Here is a 17,597-nt window from a genome sequence, read left to right on the forward strand (position 1 = left end):
CCAAAAGGTTGACTGCTTGGTGAGAGCCCCGTGGATGAAGGCCCTGCAGAAGTTTCCTTCCACAGAGCATGGAAACAAGTGTGTGCAGAGCAAGAGTTTGTGGGCTTGACTGACAGTGACAGGGAATAGTCAACAGAAGGTCATGGGGAGGAAGGGGTGGAAAATGTCTGAGAAACTTTGGTGATACTAGTAAAAACAAAAAAAAGCTGAAGATCCTCTTAAAGAATTTTACCAACTTACTGGAGACATTTGTTCATTTAATAAAACACTTGAGTGAGTGACACTGGAACCTGGCCTCTGCATCAACGACAATTCAGCAGTGAAAGAACTTTTTTCCATGGAGAAATGAACTTCTTGTTGGCTCTGTACCAAGTAAAGAATAGCAAGTAGCAAAGGAAATAAAGCAGGAGCCAATCTTTATCTTCTCCCTGGAAAGCCCCTATTTCCCCAAGACCCTCTCCCTCTGGTCTTTGGCAGCCTCCTTCACAGCTGTCCTCCCCCTCTTCTCACTGCTGAACCCACTGGCTGTTTCCATGGAGGACCTTGTCTTGCTGTAAACGTGACTGCTTCTGGTGCTACAGACCATTTATCTATTTCCTTCACCTGTACACTCAGTTTATGTACTGCTTCAGGGCAGCCTACAATAGTTGCCATCATCCCTGTGGTTCTGTGGACCAAGTTACTTTACTCCTGAAGTTTACAGTATTACTCCCATATTACTGAAATTCAAAGTAGAGTTGACTTCAGCAAAAATGGAAATGGCTCTAGTCCTACTTGTATAGACTGGTTGAGATTCTATAGGGGTTGCCTCAAATTTATGTTATATTTAACTGAATTTTATGGACAGAAATGATACGTTTTACTGACATTCATGAATGTTGGGATCTATCTATCTATCTATCTATCTATCTATGTGTTGAAATGTATCACTTAGTCAAAATTCTGGAGACTGTAACATATCATACATATATGATATGGTATTACTATAAAAACTCTACATCTAATTTCTCTCCTAAACTTCAGTTTCAGCAACTCTAAATGCTTCCTTGACATGTTGGCCTTGCTGATCCATTTTCTGTTCTAACTTTCCAAGCTAAAATTCTCCCCACAAGCCACCTATCAGATCATTGATTTTCCAATGTTTATCTTTTCGATGAAAAGTGTGTGAGGAGTCATCTTTTACACAGCCCGAGCAGTCTTCTCACTTTCCCCTCAGTGGTCTGGGCTCTGGAATCAGACTTCCTGGATTAAAATCCCAGCTCTATTACTTAGTCCAAGCCCCCCAAGAGTCTTACTGTTTCACTTTATGAGCCTTGGCTTCCTGGAACCCAAAATAGTGCCTATCTCATGGAATTGTGAGAATTAAAAGTGGTCACTCGTGTAAATAAATCAGTGCATTGTCATCACATAGTGGACTCCATATTTGCTGCTGTCGTCACCATCATCTTAACTACCCCTGCCCCATCCTTGCATTCATTTTACTCACCAGATGGTTCTGCCTCTCACTTCCCAGAGGAAATTGAGGATATTAAGTATGAAGTTCCTCAACTTCTCCTACCACCTCCAGTGTGGCAGGTGGCTGCGTCCCTGCCCATCTTTTCCTCTCTTCCTTCATTGTAGACAAAGATGTGCCCCTTTCTATGGCTTTTTCTCTTCCTCCCAGCTGTGCTCTTTTTGCCATCCCCCCCCGCAGTCCATCAGATCAGCCCCTCTTGGGGATGGAGGGTAGTGTTGAAGTGAATGACTGGACTTTGGAACTGAACAGAGCTGGTGTCAATCTTAGATGTCCCTCTTCCTGGTTCTCCGACCAGCCTTCTCTTCTGTAAAGTGGAGACGATGGCTTTATGGCTCTAGGTCAGAGAGTTTGGGGGAGAATGAGATAAGATAATGACCATAAAGCATGGGGCTCAGTGCCTGGCACAGAGTAGGACCTGAATAAATGGCAGCCTTTTATTTTCATTGCTATGTCTGTGAGCGCTGCCAGCCTCGTGCCACTATGCATTACACAGTGTAGGTGCTTGATAAACATTTGTTCTAGAGGTGGTGGTGAATGATGAATTATTAGCCATGATAAGTTGGCTCTGGCCGGGGCTCAAGATTCCTGACTCCTTAGAGAGCTGCCTGATATCACAAGTTCAAGGCACCAACATTCGTGTAGCAGGGGGACGCTCTAGGCAAAAACATTTGTATCTCTATGAGGATTTTGCCCCGAACCTAATGTAATCTCCAGATGAGCTGAACTGGACCAGGCAGAGGAACACTTCCTCTCTGGCTATACATAGGTTCTAAGCTTAGAACCCAAGAGCAGCTGCAGTCTCCTTGTCTTTTTTCCTGGGGACCACACTTCAATCCATTTGAAAAGAAAAGCAACCCTATAGAAACACAGTAAGATAAAGAAGGGGTCCAGGCACTTTGATGCTGAAAACCTAGCAAAGAGAGTGGTGGCTTGGAAAGAGTGTGCCCTCCTGCTTGGAGGATGCCCAGACTCTTCTTGTCTCTCAGCCACGTGGATGAAGGATTCCCATGAGTCAAGCCCTGGCCAGTATTCCCAAAAAACTTAATCCGTAGAAAAATAATCAAAAAAGAATCTCAGTATTTTCAAAGGTGACACCAAGGAGGGAGAGTAGGCCGGTGTGGCATGGGATAGAAAGTGGATGGCAAGAGGCAGGAGATGTAAGTGCCTTTAGGGATTTAATGCAGCAGCAGTTTTGAGGAAGATTGGGACGCTTAGGAAGATTAGTATCCTTAATTTAAATGTAGATTCCCTTGAATATCTTTAAGCTCAATTCTCTTTACAGTACTATGGAAAACCCAAAGCAGATAAATATGTGATGGCCTCATGTCAAAAGTGTGTTTCTTTGTTTATTGAGCATGTACTATGTGCCCAGCTTCATACTAGGTTCCGGGGATAAATGAATGGAATACAGCATCTGCCTTCAACTTGTCTGAGAAGACAGGCATTCTAACCTTATCTCAGGGAAGCTGATACAACTCACAAGTATGTCAACCACGTAACAGAGAATGGCCATTCTTCCGCCTGGAATAACAGCTGGGGGATGCATATTTTGGAATTCTTTTTGTCACAGATTTGGTCATTTGGCTTTATTACAGAGCTCACTTGGGTGTTTCACCTTAGCTAAGCCAATGATTGTTATGTGGTGAGAGTGGTAGAATCAGGTGACTGTAGCAGTCTCCTTAAACCAAGTCCTACCTGTTTCTATTCTTCGGCTACCCAAACTCCATTTAGCTGTTTGATTGGCTATTTAAAGAACTCTGCTCTTATCCTTCACTAGAATTTCTTTTAGGTGCTGTTTTCAATCCTAACTGCACGAAATCCCCAGAGATAATTAATCAATGAGTCCTAAACAACACCTTGACAGGTAATTCACTAATAATAATTTTGGAGGGTATGTGAAAGACCATGTAAATGGCTTTGGTCCCCTGGACTTCTACATCAGAACAAGCTTAATTGAAGGTAGTTATCTAAAATTCACTTTGTCATCTTCCAGTCATATATTCATATCGCTTTGTAAGGATTGCTTAAACTAAATTACCGTCTTATGACATCGTATGATTAGATTGGAACTTGACTCTGTAACCTGACCTTTTTCCATGGAAGGGAAAAAACAAATAGAGATTTTCTTAGGGAGGTAACTAAGCCTTTTAAGGCAAAAGTGACCATCCCTTTCTGTGTAGCAACTGGAAGTTTGACTCTGTAAATGGATCTGCTCTTCCAACATTACCTAACGGTTATTTATGGCTTCAATTTTCTTTTTCTCTTTGTTCTATGCATGGTATTTAATGAAGATGGGTCACATGCAGACTCTAATTTCACAAAGAAACGTATGATGCTCAGAAACAGTTCTGTCACAAGACACTTAGGCTATCGCTCTGATATGGAAGACCTTCTCCAAGAAGCCCTTCTGGCATGCAACCTTCTGAACTTGTCAAGTGAAAGTAGTCTGAAAAGTGGCTGCCTGCCGATAAGGCAGGTCTCAGCTATTTTTCTCCTTCCTTCTCTCTTCCTGCAGAGTGTCTGAGGCCACCTCTTGTGTTCCTTCCAACTTGGAGAGTCAACAATCCTCAGTCATAGGACTTGCTTCAGTGGATCATGAAACTGGGGAGCAAGGGTTTATTCTGTAACATTCTAGGTGGTTATACGGTCTCAGACTGTGACACTGACATTCGTAGATTGATTTGGCTGAGGTGAATCTTTCTTATAAAACCACATTCCTCCTCCCTTCTCCAGGTATTCATCATCTTGTAATAGTCACTTTCCAAGTCAATAATATCGCGAGTGGTTTGCCTTGACCTTGCAGCTCTCTAGGGAAGGTCTTGGTCGTGATCACTCAAAGAGCAAATGCGTGTTGCCCCTTCAAAATGAATGTACACTGAATTCTTAGATAAGGTGACCATACTTTCTTAATGAAAAAAAGAAAGGAGACCCACGTTTTGCCTGGACAGAGCATTTGAAACCGGAGCCCTCCTAGGAAATCTAAAAATATTGCAGGATTCATGCAGCTTTTAGGGAAACCACAGAACAGAGTACAGACTAATCCACTAGTACGGAATATCCCACCACTCTGGGCTTGAATTATGTGCGTCATCATACAGTCAAGGTTTTATACAGGCATACCTTGGAGACACTGCAGGTTTGGTTCCAGACCACTGCAATAAAGCAAATATCACAATAAAGTGAGTCGCACATTTTTTTTTTTTTGGTCTCCCAATGCATATAAAAGTTATGTTTACATTGTAGTCTATTAAGTGTGCCACAGCATTATGTCTAAAACAACAATGTACATACCTTAATTTAAAAATACTTTATTTCTAAAAAATGCTAACTATCACCTGAGCCTTCAGCAAATCGCAATATTTTTGCAATAGTAACGTCACCATAACAAATATAATAACTGAAAAATTCGAAATATTGTGAGCATGACCAAAATGTGACACAGAGACATGAAGTGACCAAATGTTGCTGGAAAGATGGTGCTGATAGACTTGCTCCATGCAGGGTTGCTGCAAAATAAAAAATGGAGTATTTGTGATAAAAAAAAAATAAAGCAAAGCATAGTAAAAAGAGGTATGCCCTATCATGCCTTATCACCTTCTCAGCGTCTAACTGTATGGACTGTTAGCTGTTTAGACAAATCGGAGGGAGCAGTGGCAAGAGGGTGATTTTTGAATCCAAGTTTCCCCAATGCATGAACACGGGTGATTCGTTTAGCCTTTCAAAACCTCAGTTTCATCTGTAAAATGGGGAAACAAATGCTTCCTTTTGGAGTGAGGCTCAGATATAAGTGCAAAACGGCTGACACCGAGAGGCACGCAGGGCTCTGAGGTTATTCCACGACCCTGTCCACATTAACATGTTTGCAGAGCCCAGAAGACACGTGCTCCTTGACCCCTCATGGAGCGAGAATCAAAAAAACTTGAAATCTACTAATTTTCTTCATTGAAATAATTGCACTTATTTGAGTATCTTAGTTTTTCCTCTGAGCTGCTTTCCAGATCTGAGTGTCTTGTGAGGCGTGAATGGCAGCTTATCTTGCTGAGAGTGTGGAATAAAACCTTAGCAGCCTCTGGTGTTAAAGGGCTTGACTTATCTCAGGGTGGTGGCAGAGCGCCCTGGCTGGCTTTGCTGCTTTGTCTTTCCACTCTGTATGGTTGCTTAGCGCAGCTGTCAAACACCTCGAGTGATCCTAAGAGCATGATGATGGACAGTCTATGCCACTCCTAGGACATCCTAGGTCAGTGGGCATTTTCCTTTTTAGCATCGACTCCTTAAGAAGTACATGCCAAAAGAGATTCTGTTAGCTTTAAAGAACTATGAAATATGAATTAAGATACAGATAATGTAGTCTTCTGTAACACATAAAGCTTGTCGCACTCCATGAATAATTGTGTTTCTGAAAGGAGCATAAGTGTGACAAACTCGATTTAAAATGTAATTGGGGTATTCTCTGTTCCAAGGAACTCTTGGTGAAGCTTTCTTCTAAAGCTAATAATACTATTTAGCTACTTTGGAATTTGATAGATAGTATCAATTTATATACTTTTCAAAAACCGTGGGCTGTCTCTCTCTCCTCTCTCTCTCTCTCTCTTTGAGCAAAAGGGGATAGGATAATCATTTATCTCCTTGTTATCTTCTACGGTTGGAGATAGCATAGGAGGCACTAGTTCTTGGGATGAAAGGACCCCTCCTCCCAGACTTTTTTTCCCCAACAGCCTCTATATCACCAAGACAAAGTTTCAAAATTATTCTTTCATATTAAGCTCTTACTTTATCTGGATTTGATTTTTGCACAAAGAACGAGGTAGAGAGTCAATATTTTCAATAAACTATCCCGGCACAATTTATCAAATCATCTATCTTTTTCCTATTGTATCTGCAATGCCAGCCAGCTATTATATATCAATTTTTCATATTTGTATGAGGCTTTCCCCAGATTCTTTTCTGTTTTATTGATCTATTCCTGCAATGACACAACACTGTCTTGATTATTCCTGATTTTTAATAGGTCTTGGTACTTGGTAAGAAAAGTCTCCCATCTAATTCTCCAAGGGTATCTTAGCTATTCTTAACCCTTCACTCCTGCATTCAAGTTTTAGGATCATCTTTTCAAGTCAATTAAATGTCTTGTTAGGATTGTGATTGAGATTTTACTGAATCTATATATTGATTGGGGATTATTGACACCTTTGTTATATTGTCTTCCTATTCATGAACTTAGATTAGCGTTACATTTATATGTCTCCTTTCTTGTCCTTCAATAAGCTTTTTTGCTCCTGGGTACCATGCTTTTACATGGGTTGAATTGTTTGTTATAGAGTTATGGGAACCAACACAATACTTTAAAACAGTGCTTGCTTTCCCACCTAAACTATGTCTTTTGTCCAGGAGACCATCTCTTGCTCTATTGTAGATCCTGAGAATGAATGGGGACAGCAACAGAAGAGAGAGCCGTCAAGCCTCAACCCGCCCCCAAAGTCAACCAACACAAGTGGTAAAGCAAGTACTCCTGCTGGGATGAACAGAATCGGGGAAACCTTTGGGAAAACAATTTGTCAATAAAGATTATTCATAGTGGCACTGTACATAATGCAGAAAATAAGAACTAATCCAAGTGACTATCAACAGTATAATAAATCTTTTTATATTTGTAAAACTCGGAATTCTGCAGTAGTGAAAATCAATGGACTACAGCTAAAAAGTGCAAAAAAGCAAGTCATATAGGACAACATAGAGCATGGTTCAATTTATATGTAAGTTAAAATAGGCAAAACTAAGCTGTATATTTTTAGGGATTTGTTCATATGTAGTAAAATCACAAAAGTATATAACAGGTTGATTAATAAAAAAATGTAGTCCGGTAGTTACTCTGTTGGGGAGAAAGAGATGAATTGGGAAGGGTTACATGGAGGTTTTAAAAGTCCCGTCTTTTGTACTTTTTAAACTGGGTGGTGGGTGCACGGGTGTGTCTGTTTTATTACTGTCTTCAAATTTTGGTATATTTTCTAGAAACACTATGTGTATGGTACATTGCATAATAAAATTTTAGAAGGATGATAAACTAATTCTTTGCAAATTTTTAACTGAATGGTATACAATAGTAATAAACCAATCTATCTATCTATATACATATATAGTGCGTCTCAAGAAAATGCATGCATATTTTAATGATGGTTATTTATTTTAAATGGCATTTATGTTTTTATGATATTACTGTAAGAAGTCTCAGGAAGAAAATATTTGAATGTTCGCTATTTCTTTTTCTTGAGTGACTATTTATTAACTGCTGTGGGGAAAGTAAAGCTCTAGGCACTTATGATACATCATGGAACATAACTAGGATTCCTGTCATTCTGGAATACATACTCTAGCTAGGGGTGAGGATGGATGGCAGAGAGGGTCAGACTGAAAACAGTGAGCATACTATGTTAATAAATTGTATTTTATGTTGGGAGGTGAGAAGCAACCACTAGAGCAGGGTCCTAAGTTCAGGATTGCTTGATAATGTGCCATTTTGAACAAGGTGGACAGGGTGGGACTTCATGGAGGAGTTTACTTCTGAGCAAAGACTTGAATGGGAGAGTGACTATGCGGGTTATTGGGGAAAGGTTGTTTCAGGTGGAGGGAACAGCTAAGGCAAAGGCCCTAAGATGGGAGCATGCCTGGGGTGTTTAAGGAATAGCAAGGGGCTGGAGTAGAGTTAGCAAGTGGCAATGATGTCAAAGAGGCAATGGAGGGTCATGAGGGCTTTCGTATGACTTCGTCGTTTTCTCTGAGTGAGGAAAGGGGTGATGATTCGATATCATATCAGAATCTGGCTGTCGTGTTGAGAACAGACTGTTAGGTGTTGAGGGCAGAAGCAGCTGGTAGCCTGTTACCACAGTCCAGGCAAGAGGTGATGTGGCACAGAGAGTCTCCCGAGTATTTCTGAGATTGGCGGTATTCTATGGAGAAAAAATGTTGTTTAAGCACTCTGCACTTTTCTTGGACCTACATTCCAAGCAAGCAAATATCTGAACAACTGCTCTCAATCTTAGAATATGTTGGCAGTTGTATTCGAAATCTAAATATCCAATGTCTTTACATTTCAATAGAATTGTAAATTTTCCTTTACTACTTTAAAAATCCTCCTATAAGGTTATGGGAATTCTACGCAATGGAGTTGGGCAATTATTATAATTAATGGTTGTAAATGGGCTATGTGACAACATGAAAAACCCTCAAGACGGGGCTTCCCTGGTGGCGCAGTGGTTGGGAGTCTGCCTGCCGATGCAGGGGACGCGGGTTCGTGTCCCGGTCCGGGAAGATCCCGCATGCCTCGGAGCGGCTGGGCCCGTGAGCCGTGGCCGCTGAGCCTGCGCGTCCGGAGCCTGTGCTCCGCAACGGGAGAGGCCACAACAGTGAGAGGCCCGCGTACCGCAAAAAAAAAAGTCAGAGGCATTGAGATGTTGTTATAGACACTTTCCTATTCTATTTTTAAATCAACCAGAAAGTAGACATATGTGATGGGGAAACTGGTCTAAATATTTAACCCCATCATTACTCTAACACCGAGCACAGGGAAGCCAGGGAAATCACAGTTGCACATCCTAGCCCTGAGAATGTACAGAACCAGGACTCTGCGAGGTGGGATGCCCGTGTCTCCCCCGACCTCTGAAACCAGCGCGCCCGGGTTATAAGTACTACCACTTACTCGGCTGTCTTGTGGCAGTTACACGCACATGCCTGCCACTCAGAGTTTTGGAGTGTGCGTTGACATCTGTGTGTGTGTATGAAGATAAACGGGTGCTTGTTTCGATGCAGGGCGTGATACAAGGACCCTGCTGGTATGCTGTTGGGAACCTCCGGTAAAGCCTGTAGGATGGGTTATGGCCCTTGGACTCACTCACTTGTGGACCTGTTCAGGGTGTAATCTATTTTCAGTCTACGATTGTCTGTTTAATGTAGGAGCAGAAGCTTTCACTGAAACAGAGCATTGAATCAAATTCACATCTATTAAACAAATTAACAATTTTGTGGAGGTTTTTTTCTTTTCCCCCAAAATACAGCTCTTTCTCTGGTAGTACAAAAAAAATTGCTGTAGGGTTTCCCTGGTGGCGCAGTGGTTGAGAGTCCGCCTGCCAATGCAGGGGACACGGGTTCATGCCCCGGTCTGGGAAGATCCCACATGCCGTGGAGCGGCTGGGCCCGTGAGCCGTGGCCACTGGGCCTGCGCGTCCGGAGCCTGTGCTCTGCGACGGGCGAGGCCACAACAGTGAGAGGCCCGTGTACCGAAAAAAAAAAAAAAATTGCTGTAAAAATTTGCATTTTAGGAGGGGAAGAATCAGAGGATGACTATAAAGCTTAGGGAGCCTAGAGGAAAAATGGAAAGAGGAGCTATTGTAGTTATCCTATTGGGGTAAACATAGGATAATTTAACTCAGAAACTAAGAGAATATTCCAGTGTACCAAATATATAGACGCAGCCCTCTGAACTCAGCACCAGGGCGTGCACTGAACAGGTCAGAGAGACCCCAGTCCCAATGCCTCAGCGGGAAAAGTACCCCCTGGAGTTGCCCACAGAATCACCCTGCTACTGCCACTAATTAGGGCTGAAAAGTGAGATGACCTTGATTTGTCTTCCCCTACACCAGACACACAATCAATTCCACCATTGTTTTTCAGATCAAGGCATTTAGCATTTTTCACCTTTGTTTGCCAAGCTTTTACTGGAACCGTTTGATGGTCAATTTGATTTAACCATAAAGATGGATTCGGCAGAGATTGTGGTCGTTTTAATAACTTATCAGACAGGTGAAGGTTCTCAGCTCCACACCCAGCTGCAAACTGTTGCCTGCCTTGGACTGACCATGGACTCCCTGGAGACGGGCTGGGCTGCCGCTTAGTTAATCTGGCTAAACCGCCTGTGCCCCAGACTAGGGGAACCCTGGTTAAAAGGTCTGATTGTTTTCTCGTTTCATAAGAGTCAGACTGCCTGGATTCAAATCCTGGCTCTATCACTTTGTAGCTTTGTGACCTCTGGCAACTTATTGAATCTTAGCAACCCATATATGCCATGGGGATAATAACTGGGTTATTATAGGAGGCACATTCGGTGATATATGCAAAGCACTTAGTACAATGCCTGTTCGTAGGAAAGCACCTAATAAATTTTAGTTGCTGTGATAATGAAGCACTTGCCCTATTTTTCAAAAGCCATTTTAGCCAGATCGAATCTGTACCAAAAAGGCTATTGCTCATGAAATTTATACTTTCCTGTTTCTAATAATGTCAACTTGTAAAGATTTATATAAGTTCATTTATATCTGTTAGCTTAACTTGGAAATGTTGGAGATTTGGTCTTTCTTCAGAAATGTTTATGTGAGGATGAAAGCCCCATCACTCGCATTAATACATATCACCATTGACGTGTATTGTGTTGAATCAATGTCTATTATATGCATGTGTGAAACTGAACCACGTAAAAGCAGAAATTAGGCGTTCCTGCCAAAAGGAAGTGAATTGAAAGGAGGAGAAGCAGAGCCTTTGCAAGGAGAAAATTGTCCTATCTCTCAGCCAGTGTCAGAATGTGGAAATGTTTACAAAATGCTCATTAAAAGAAAAAAGGATTGCAAGATAGAAACAAAATCTGGTGCACAAGTTTACATTAGGGAGATAAGAAAGGCTAGGCCCCTATGGGGGATTTTGTTATCCAATTACTGCAACCTGATTTTGGGGGGTGAGAGGAAGAGTGGTAGGGGGAGGGAGAGAGGGGAAGTTTCCAAACTTGTCTCCAGTGACACGAGACATTTACGCTCCGCAAGATAAAACTGCCACTTAGAGCCCAGGAGCGCTAAACCTTCCTGGGTTGGCCTGGGGGCTGGAGCAGAGTCATGGGTTCCCTGGCCCTGCAGCTGTGTGCTCTCTCCTGCCTGGTGGCTCACTCGGTTTCTGGCAGCCCCATCATGAGCCTGGAGCAGTCTCCTCTGGAAGAAGATATGCCCCTGTTTGATGATGTCTTCTCAGAGCAAGATGGTGTCGACTTTAACACACTGCTACAGAGCATGAAGAAAGAGTTTCTCAAGACATTGAACCTGTCGGACATCCCGATGGAGGATGCAGCCAAGGTTGACCCACCAGAGTACATGTTGGAACTCTACAACAAATTTGCAACAGATAGGACCTCCATGCCATCTGCCAACATCATTAGGAGTTTCAAGAATGAAGGTAAGTGGAGATTTTATTGACCAAATTTGGCTTCGAGTTTTTAGAAGCGGTGAGTAAATTTACAATGCATGGAAATGATAAAGGTGAAAACATCTATATAGGGGTGTGTGTACACAGATACCCCAAAACAAGGCACATTTTGGTCTATACTGTTTTTATGGTCATTTTCCAAATACTATTGAAAGGTATTAAAGAATATCTTTTAATCCAATGCCGTAAAGTGTCTACCATTTCGACATTATAATTGGGTCTTTGCAAATTTTCAATTTGGACAGCAGGTAATAAAAAATATTAATGTTGGTCTACCGCTGTACCTTTGTCTGTCATTTTCCAGATAGGGCTCAGTTCCGTTTAGCTTTTAATTGACTACAAAATTTGTCAGCTTCTACGTAGAATGAAAATGATGACAATAGGTAAAATACAGAAAGTTGTGATTTGCGTTTCGCTCAAACTTTGGGTGAGTTTCCATTTTGTGACCTTATTTAAGAAATGTTCAAACAGGATGGAAACATATTTTAGAGATTCTTCCTAAAGTGTTGTTTTGTTTGTTGTGACGTGTATATCCTTGAAGCACTGTTTATAGTTTCCAGGAAGTGCGCATGGTCCAATTAATGATCCAGCTTATTCTGTGTGTTTATGAAGAGCAATGTACAAGTTTTAAATACCAGCGGGAAAAGTGTGTTTTCTGCCCCCAGATCTTTATTCAGTACTAAATCTAATGACTTAGCAAGTTAATCCTTTATTTAATATGGTGCAAGTAATCAAGAAAATTTTTTTCTAATATCTATGGTAAAAGTTGTGGGTCCAAAGTAACTAATTCTTTCATATTTACCAATTATGCTTTTATAGTCATTAACCAGGTACAAAAGAGGGTTTGGATGGATGTTGGCCAAGTATTCTTGAAAGCAAAAAGGCGGTGACAATATTTAGCTCAAGATTTGGATTTTTCAAACAGGGTTGACTTAGTAGATGTGGATAATTAGCTTAATTTCTCTGAATCCGAATTTCCTCAACTGTAAATTGGAGACAATATACCTAGGTAACACAATTGAGCAATTTCAAAGATGTTACAAGTAAGAAAGTACTACATTTGCTATGAAGTATTAAACAAATGTCAGTGGTTACTAATGAATTCCTTAAATTCTAGGCATTGGGGGAAATGTTGAATAGGTATTGCTCAGTCCTGGAGATACTATTTGCCTTTAAAATTTAGGTGACTGCCAAAATTTCAAATATTTAGTAACATATTGGAAATGTGACTTAGTAACATTTAGTAACATGATGGAAATGACAAGCTGAAATTACAAATTCTTTCTGTGGTCAGTCTGAATTGAAAATAAACATCCTCCTTCCCTGGGAAGCCTTCCTAATGTTTCTGAGTGCGGATCCCTGGGTGGCTGGCTCAGGGTGTGGGTGGGAAAGTATTCGCATCCCTGGGGAAAATAAGAGTTTCTCAGTTCTCACTTCTGTGGAGGATTTCGATGGTCCAGGTGAGGAAATGAGCTTCTTATTACTGAATATCAGTGAGGGTAGGAGCAAACCTCTCAGTAGACAACCTAGCTGCCCACACCTCTGCCAGTCCACTGGTGAAAATGCACAGCCCAAGGTCATGAATCCTGCACTGGGCTCACCCTGTCGGCTGTTATTGTCTTTCTTTGATTCTCTACGTTTGCTCAGTGCAACTCCCTAGGAGACAAAGACCAACAAAACAAAACAAAACCTCCTCCAGATCTAACTAACAGGGGAAAACAAGTGCTGCTTCAAGGTGGAAAAAGCATGACTTTATTTCCTACCACTGCTTTGACCTCTTCTTGTCATCCTGGGGAGGTCAATTCTCTGCACTGAGGCTTGATTTCTTCCAGAATCAAATGAACAGAATACCAATACCAACATTATAGGGTTATTGTAAGAACTAAATAAAACAATTTGCAAAGCACCTGGCATGTGAAATTTGCTCAGCAAACACTAGCTCCCTTGCCTGAAGTGTAACATCTCCATTATTACTACATTTGTACATGCACAGTGAACTTATTTTTGTATCAGCTTTATTGAAGTATAATGGGCATAAACAATAAGTCTCACATATTTAAAGTGTATAATTTGATAGGGTTTGACATATGTAAACATCCATTGGAACCATCACCACCATCAAGATAGTGAACATATTCATACAACCAAAAATGTCCTTGTGCTCCTTGGTAAACCCTTCCTCCCACTACAGTGAGCTTTTAATGTGCATTTTTCTAAAGGATGGAACAACCAGTCTATTCCCCTACTTTTGGTCTTCTCATGTTTCCTGTCCAAGGGGAATCAAGTTTTCTCCATTCCTATAAGGGGCGAGGGACAACTACCGTATTACTTGATGTATTAAGGACACATGTCATGCCCATAAATCAATTCGGTCTGATGCCCAGAATCATCAGCTCATCAATATTTTTAAAGTGCTACCTCTGTTTAAAGCATCATGGTAGATTGGAGGCATAGAAGGGAGGTTAAGCTGTGGTACGTGCCATTAGGATGACAATCTAGTTGGGAAAAATCCATTCATATAGACAATTGAAAATCAAGGATGTAAATGGCAAGGTCAAAGGAGAGGTATAGAGGGTAAATACTCAAGTTGCCCAGAGAAGAGTGGGCTCCCATATAGGGAGGTGAAGAAGGGAGGGCCCCATAGGGAGGGGTCACAGCTAGATAGATGGAGATGAGGGGGTAGAGCTTTCCAAGGGTCAGAAGAACATATCCAAAGGTGCAGTATACAGTAAAGCAAAGGAGTGTTTTGGCAAGTAGTGAAGTTATCAGTCTACTTTATTTTTTATTTTATTTTATTTTTTTTGCGGTACGCGGGCCTCTCACTGTTGTGGCCTCTCCCATTGCAGAGCACAGGCTCCGGACGCGCAGGCTCAGCGGCCATGGCTCACGGGCCCAGCCACTGCACGGCATGTGGGATCTTCCCGGACCGGGGCACGAACCCGCGTCCCCCGCATTGGCAGGCGGACTCTCAACTACTGCACCACCAGGGAAGCCCCTATCAGTCTACTTTAAATAGGAGACTTTGTTTAATATTTCTACAAATATTAATTGATAAATTGCAATGTTCCATGCTGTAGGGGATGAATGGGAGCTATGACTGGATCAAGTGGTTAAGACCTAATTATAGCTAGCTTTGAGAGCCACGCTAGAGAGTTTAAATTCATTCCACTGACCTGTAATTCTCACTGGCAGTGTATGAGATGATTTTAGGTGGTACCCAGAGGAAGCTGTGAATCAGGTGAAATCAGTATATGTTTTTATTAAAGTCGATTGAAAAAATCCACATAACTATCATCTCGAACCCCTCATTTCATGAATACTGTTGCTTAGGACAAGTCTAAAAGAGGAAGTTAGTATAAAAACAATAATATCAAGTTAAAGAAAAATATTTAAAAGTACAATCTGGAACAAGGACCTCACTGAAATCATGAATTGGATATACAATTGGGAAAAGGCTGCCAAAGATGATAGCGACCCCCTCAATTGGTGGTCCTCAGCATCTTTGGTGTCATGGAAATTTTTGATTGATGACAGATGTCTTCAGGGATTCCTTGTAGACAGGTATTACCTGGGACAGGTGTAGAGGAGATTTGGACGCCTATAAAATTCTTAGATAAGGAGTCAACATAATAATATTTGGAGGTGTGCTTCTAAGACTACAGGACCTTTACAATTTTATTTCATAAACGTTCTGAGTGATTCCTATGTGCTGCACTTCCATGCCAGGTGCTAAGAGTACAAAATTAAGGCAACCAATCTATCCCCAAGGTTCGTTTCCCCTCATTCTTCCTTTTGGAGGACCACAAACTCCAAATTCAAGTGCTGTGACCCCCTTAGTGTTATGCCTATCCTGTTGACCTTGTCAGGCTTTGTTGTCTAAAGCAGGGATCAGCAAACTTTTTCTGTAAAGGGCCAGGGAGATGGTAAATATTTTGGGTTTTGTGGGCCGTATGATCTTGGTGGAGACTTAATGGATTTAATTCTGCCATTGTAGTGCAAATAGCCACAAACACAATGCAGAAATGAATGGGTGAAGCTCTTTAGTAACCCTTTATTTCCAAAAACAGGTGGCAGGCCTGCTTTGGCCTGTGGGCTTGGTTTACCACCCCCTGGTCTACACGGATGTTTCTCAGGAAGACCCCGACTATGTGAGGGTCTCCATCCATTGCAAGTACAAATATGAAAAGCCATGACATCATCACTGAAAAGCTTCAAGAAAAAAACAACCACCACACGTGTCTCGTTTGATAGCTCCTCATTGGTTAGAAAAATTGGGGGCTTGCCTGGGCAATCTCCAAGGCCCCTCCCAGGTCTATAATTCTGTGACGGATAAGCTACGCAAACAAGGCTGGGTGCGTTTTCTCTCATTCATGAGGCAGCCATTTTCCAGTTTAGTCTTGGCAGCTTAACTCAGTCTAGCGTTCTACCCTTGACCTTCAGTATTCTCTCTTAGAGAATGCTAACGCTGTGTTTGTTTTCATTGATTTTCCCTCCTTCTCTCTGTATCAAGCCTCCTGAATGGACAGGCGCTCTTATTGAATAAATAAGCATCTGTTTTTCTCTGTAACATACTGCAAATGTGATTTCTTTTTTTTTTTTCAGATCTCTTTTCCCAACCAGCCAGTTTTAATGGGCTCCGAAAATACCCTCTCCTCTTCAATGTGTCCATCCCTCACCATGAAGAGGTCATCATGGCTGAACTCAGGTTGTACACCCTGGTGCAAAGAGATCGCATGATATATGAAGGAGTGGACCGGAAAATTACCATTTTCGAAGTACTAGAGAGCAAAGGGGACCGTGAGGGTGAAAGAAGCATGCTGGTCTTGGTGTCAGGGGAGATCTACGGAACCGACAGTGAGTGGGAGACTTTTGATGTCACCGATGCCATCAGGCATTGGCAAAAGTCAGGCTTATCCACCCACCAGCTGGAGGTTCACATTGAGAGCAAACATGAAATGGAGGATGTTGGCAGGGGACAACTGGAAATAGACACTAGTGCCCGGAATAAGCATGTCCCTTTGCTTGTCGTGTTTTCTGATGACCAAAGCAGTGAGAAGGAGAGGAAGGAGGAACTGAATGAAATGATTGCCCACGAGCAACTTCTGGAAATGGACAACCTGGGACTGGAAGGTTATTCCAGCGGACCCGGGGAAGAGGCTTTGCTGCAGATGAGGTCAAACATCATCTATGACTCCACTGCCCGCATCAGAAGGAACGCAAAAGGAAACTACTGCAAGAGGACCCCGCTCTACATCGACTTCAAGGAGATTGGCTGGGACTCTTGGATCATCGCCCCGCCTGGATACGAAGCCTACGAATGCCGTGGTGTTTGCAATTACCCCCTGGCAGAGCATCTCACCCCCACAAAGCATGCGATTATCCAGGCCTTGGTCCACCTCAAGAATTCCCAGAAGGCTTCCAAAGCCTGCTGTGTGCCCACCAAGCTGGAGCCCATCTCCATTCTCTATTTAGACAAAGGTGTCGTCACCTACAAGTTTAAATACGAGGGCATGGCCGTCTCTGAGTGTGGCTGTAGATAGGAGAGGAGTCCTGTGGCTTATTTAATAACTGTAAATGTGTATATTTTGTGTTCCTATTTAATGAGATTATTTAATAAGGGTGTACAGATCATAGAAGCTTGCTGCCTTAGGGAATTTGACAGGTCGGTTTTGTTGTAGGAAATGCATAATTTACTCCACAGTCTAGTCCCTTCCAATCTATGTTTCTTTGGACTTGCCATTTCCTGGCAATGCCATCTTTAATAGTACGTGGCAAGCCCACACTACTTGCCCTTTAGGCCGATTCGAAAGCAACACCCCTAAGCAGAAAAACGCTGTCGAGAGAG

General features: G+C 42.0%; 1 protein-coding gene across 1 annotated transcript; it reads left to right on the top strand.

Annotated features, from left to right (window-relative positions):
• The first annotated feature begins 11,388 nt into the window (after positions 1-11,388).
• Positions 11,389-17,292, top strand: BMP10 (bone morphogenetic protein 10). The gene is made up of 2 exons (XM_024738196.1): positions 11,389-11,722; positions 16,355-17,292. Exons 1-2 carry the CDS (start codon positions 11,389-11,391, stop codon positions 17,290-17,292), a joined length of 1,272 nt encoding a protein of 423 aa, XP_024593964.1.
• Positions 17,293-17,597: the final 305 nt, after the last annotated feature.

Source organism: Neophocaena asiaeorientalis, unplaced genomic scaffold (genome assembly GCF_003031525.2).
Source record: "Neophocaena asiaeorientalis asiaeorientalis breed wild unplaced genomic scaffold, Neophocaena_asiaeorientalis_V1.1 scaffold756, whole genome shotgun sequence".
NCBI classification, from domain to species: Eukaryota; Metazoa; Chordata; class Mammalia; order Artiodactyla; family Phocoenidae; genus Neophocaena; species Neophocaena asiaeorientalis.

Bases quoted from the DNA above. Each gene is read 5' to 3' on its own strand.
- BMP10 (XM_024738196.1), top strand. From the start codon at position 11,389: ATGGGTTCCCTGGCCCTGCAGCTGTGTGCTCTCTCCTGCCTGGTGGCT. The intron at 11,723-16,354 runs GTAAGTGGAGAT...TTTTTTTTTCAG, and splicing joins TAGGAGTTTCAAGAATGAAG to ATCTCTTTTCCCAACCAGCC.